The sequence below is a fragment of the Cryptotermes secundus genome, unplaced genomic scaffold (genome assembly GCF_002891405.2).
Source record: "Cryptotermes secundus unplaced genomic scaffold, Csec_1.0 scaffold1376, whole genome shotgun sequence".
Taxonomy (NCBI): Eukaryota; Metazoa; Arthropoda; class Insecta; order Blattodea; family Kalotermitidae; genus Cryptotermes; species Cryptotermes secundus.
In genome coordinates this window covers 259,795-264,650 of record NW_019724611.1, presented here as the reverse complement: position 1 = coordinate 264,650, position 4,856 = coordinate 259,795, and the positions used below count along the sequence as shown (strand labels likewise).

At 38.8% G+C, this 4,856-nt stretch overlaps 1 protein-coding gene across 2 annotated transcripts in view; it reads left to right on the top strand.

Moving 5' to 3' along the window:
- Positions 1–4,267, top strand: part of LOC111862561 (DNA polymerase eta) — a 36,311-nt gene extending 32,044 nt beyond the window's left edge. For both annotated transcript variants that reach the window (XM_023848054.1, XM_023848052.2), the window contains exon 10: positions 2,812–4,267. In XM_023848054.1, coding sequence (XP_023703822.1) covers positions 2,812–4,201 — 1,390 coding nt within the window. In that variant the 3' untranslated portion in view covers positions 4,202–4,267. The remainder of the gene's footprint in view (positions 1–2,811) is intronic.
- The last annotated feature ends 589 nt before the right edge of the window (positions 4,268–4,856 follow it).

The following is a 4,856-nucleotide window of genomic DNA, read 5'->3' as shown; positions in this document are numbered from 1 at the left end:
TAGCAGTGCTAGCAGTGAATCTCTGTGCTTAGACCACGATAAGAAGCCATAAATCTTAACCTCGAGCCCACACATACAAAAATCTCATTCACGACTTCTCTGAACCCAATATCTGCTTCATGATGTCATGGGTGGCTAACCTTATATTGCGATGTTTCAAAATCGTTACAAACACAATGGTTTGACTGCAATGAATGAACGAATGACCGATCTGGCAACACCATATTCCGAGAATTAACTCCTGTGTTTATCTAACACATTAGGCAGCGAGGAATTTCAGACGCCTACAATCGTGCATAGCGACATGTCCCATACGATAAATAAGCTACAACAAGAGATACCATTGAATGTGAAGTCGCCACAAGGACTTACACTGCTAAAACGCATGGTGCAGAAAATGTATTGCACTGCTAGAACGCATGGTGCAGAAAATGTATGAATTTCAGAAAATTTTATTTTGGGAATCAGTGTAAAATTTATTTACAGATATTAAAATCTGTAAATTAGAATATCTGATTCTATATTCTTTCTACATAAAAGGAGCGTTCATTTCGTTCGTTTATCATAAAAAATGTAGAAATCACACCATTTTTAGAAACATGCTTACAATTTCATTGCTCTAGAAGGGCGGGCATTTAAATAAACTCCGTCCAGCTGCCCCTACCAGAAATTAAATGGCCCGTCCGATAAAGGTTAAGAGAAGAGTGTAAATGTGTACTACACTTTTCTCCAAAGTGTGTTTTGTCATTTTATATACTCTGTTAGCCTTAATATGTATTTGTTGGAGATACATATGTGTTGTCACAAACCTAGTAATGCCAGACATGACACTACAGAAGGTAAGCTATTACATGTTGTACATCTTAACCTTTTCATATAGAAATAGGGGATTCAAAACCCTGGCAACTGGATCTTAAATTGGGGGTTTTAAAGAGTAATTGTATTAATATTGAAATAGTATATTTTTGGAACTATTCTAGTAATAACAACATGAAGGAAAATAAATTTCAGAATTCTATAATTCTTTTCTCTGGGTACAAAGATTACTGTTTCCAAAATTTTTCCCCCCTTTGGTGCCACAGCCCCAATTTGGGCCTTGGCCTACCTCCCTGAAACTCTGTTTCACTTCGGTTTACTAGATCTTAGACATTCGGTAGGACTCCTTGGGTGGGTGATCTCAGCTCATCGCAAGGCCTCTACCTGTACACAAACACAGAAAAATGAACACCCACACAAAGACACTGAACATCCATGCCCTGAGTAGGATTACCTGGGTTCCAAGCGAGTGAAGACAGTGCATGCCTTAAACCGCTCGGCTACTGTGACCAGCCCCAAAATATTTATAGACACGTGAAATGAAACAAAATAGAGGGTGTTCAGATGAGATAGAAACTTGTGGCTTTCCGTAGCGCATCAGTAGTTTACTGTGTCACCATGGATGCAACAACATTGGGGGTTTCCTTGCATGTTGCACTGACTCTGATTAAACAGCACTTCATTACTGATTACTGTAGAAAGGTAACACAGCCTTACCATATTTTATAAGAACTTCTAGAATTGGCCGCCTTCTGCTTTCAGTCATGCCTTGCAATGTGCAGACAAGTTTTATGTCAAATTCTGAAGTTCTGGCATAGAGGCTCAGGCTAAAACTGCAGCCACCATAATGTTACAGTGCACAAAATTTTGTGATGTTAGTACTCTTTGGACACATTGCCACTGCTTCATTTGATCAAATGTGGTGTTTGTATATCTTATGGTTCATCTACTGACAATATACATATAGTAATAAAATATCAATTAGTCAAACAAATGCAATTTTTCAGGGTTTTTTTTTTTTCATTAAAGCTGTTTCTAGTGTATGGTTGCTTTGTGTTATAGTTTGTGTTTACTTTGATATCATGTGCACAAAATATTGAAGAACAGTACTTGAAAATAACCATCAAAGATGTCCTAAATGACAGTAGTGATAACAAGAGTGGTACACTTGTGGATATTGATTCAGATGGTGGTAAAAGGTCAGCATCATCTGTGTAAAATCAACCTTCTTGCCTCTGCTTGCAAATATGCAGGAGTGGTTCAGAATTATTGTGTTTCCATTATTTCAGACTCGGAATCAGGATCGTGCTTTGAAATTGTTAAGCAATGAGGTGCCTTTCGCGTCTGGTTCTACCCCACAACCACAAAAGAGAGTATACAATCAGGTCCCCCTGGAGTTGGCTTTGATGGATCATGTGAACCAGTGGGTTCATTTTTGCATGTTATTAATTCTGAGCAAGTTGAAAAATGAAAGAATGGACTAATCTTTATGCGAGACAAAAAGTAGGTGAATTCAGGGCTCAGAATGACCTCATCCCCATCTCTAGATTCAGACAATGAACAACTGTAACCCTATCAGAAACAAAAATATTCCTTGCTATAATCGTGCACATGTGTATCAGCTAAAGACCAAACATTGAAAGCTGTTGGAGCACAGATCCTGTGCTAAGTTGCATTTTCTGTACCAATGTGCTGTCCCATGACATATTTCAATATTTTGTCAGTGTTTGGCCATAGTGATAATACCCAAGAAAAGAAGGCAGGTGAAAATGGCTTTGATGCCCTCTTCAAAGTCAGACCCATGCTTCAGAACTGGATTGCTTCTCTTATATACTGTGATCTGTTGTATTGTAGGTTATACAGTGTCTATAGAAGAACTTGGCAATTTTGCATAACCTGTTGCACTGGGCCTGGCAGTAAGAAGGTTAAGTCAAACTTATGTATTGATACAGAGTCCTCATATAATGTAATTAATCATTCTGTATGTTTTCACAGGTATCCCCCTTTGAAGTATCTGGGCTTGTCAGCAGGGAAGTTTATGAATGAAGGCGTGGCACAGAATTCAACAATCAATGATTTCTTTGGTGTGACACAGAAGGAGTCAAACAAGGTAGTTTGTAAGAATAGTAGTGGTACAGATGACCAGAAACACGGAAAAACTGTGCTTACTGATTCAAGTAAGGCTTCATCCACAGATAACTCATTCTTTATTAAATATATCAAGCAACACACTCTTACTAAATCTGCTGAAACAAATAGTGATATGGTTTTGGTTGGCACACATGACAGCAGACCCCATGACAATATAGATTTGCCCATTTCTAATGTACTTGACACGAACAGTGATGATGATATGTTTGAGAGCCCAGTTACAGACATGGAGGAGAAAAAGAAAGAGAAATCAAATTTACCTGTTAGAACCACAACAACAGAGTTGAATCCAGAGGTATCAACTTCTATGATTGAAAACCAGGTAGATGATGACACCAGTAAAATGTGGATAAGTCTTGGGGAGCTGTTCCCAGATTTCAGCAGGATTGATGACGATGTTGTGGCCCTGCTACCAGTGTCTTTACAAGAACGTCTGCAAGCTCGAATTGAAAAGGCGAAGGACAACTCTAGAACAAGTAATAAACAAATTTTGACGAACATCACATCAAATAATAACGTGATAGACACAACTGACTCTCAGTCTGTTGGAGATCATTCACAGGGTGAAACTGAACTAGGTACAAAGGATGTCAAACCGTTTATACATGCTGCTGAATGTGTTACACAGTCAGAAATGGAAAAGCAGCCATACATTGAAAACATGTCACCCAAAGGTATGAACCTATTATATCATTCTAATGATCAGAAAGATGATTTACTTTCTAAGAGCTGTTCTGTCCTACAACACAGAAGGAGTGAAAACTTGGATCAGATACAGGTTTGTGATGATATATTTCCTCCTGACACTAAGCAGCAGAACTTGAGTGTCAGTCGTGTTCCACTGAGTCACAGAGACGAAGCTGCTGGACCTAGCACTGACTTTATGAACCACTGCAAAGTAGATGTATCATATGCAAAGAATATCATGGCAAGTGACAAAGATACAGAGAACAGTGAGAGCATTGTAGCTGAGAACTGCCCTCACTGTAGAAAAGATGTCCCCCTGAGTGAATATGCAGAGCACCTGGATTTCCATACAGCAGAAAAGTTGCATGAAGAATTGAATGGGGTAGCAGTGCATGTGAAGAGCACAGTGAATGCTTCAGCACTACACAGGAATCCTTCATTAGAACTTACAACAAAACGAAAGCATGGTTCTCTGTGCAAGAAGTCCTCTGTGATTGGTCGTAACAAGAAAATGAGAAGTATTACTGCATTCTTCACTCCAAAGTGAGGATGAATGCTTACTGTATTTCAAGGGGGAGTATTAGTGTTGTTAGAAGTTCACTTAGCAGTTTTTAACATCATCCCAAACTTAATTTTAAAGATATCCTTTTTAAAATAATATAATTTATTTGTATTCACAATTGATCAAAAGAAATAATTTGGACATTTATCATGGCTTTTCCTCTGGATAAGATATGCATGATTTATGGTCATGTCTGCAATTTTGAATCATGATATAAATGAGGAAATTAGACGCTAGCATCTCGTTGCAGAGTTCCAGGTTCAGTCCCAAGACAATCCATCTGTGGTACAAGGAGGAACTGAGATGAATTTTCTCCTTCCAGTCATCATTCCATTAACCTTTAAGAGCCGAGCGACTCCATATGGCGTCATGAAAATAAAGTCAAGGGGACGAATGACGCCATATGTTGTCGCGCAGTCCATGCGTGCGGCCGGCTTTTTAAAATCTAATTTTAAGTTATAAATTCTTTTTCTACTTACATGATTTTTGGTCATCAGCTTTATAAGTTGTCTCTCTTCCCACCTGCGTCGTCTAACGGACTGTTGGCTTCGTGTGGAAATTTTGGAAACATCCGGAAATCCAGTGTCCGACGTCGCACTTCGCGCACTTTGTCTGGACGGTTCTTCGTTTTCCATGCGAA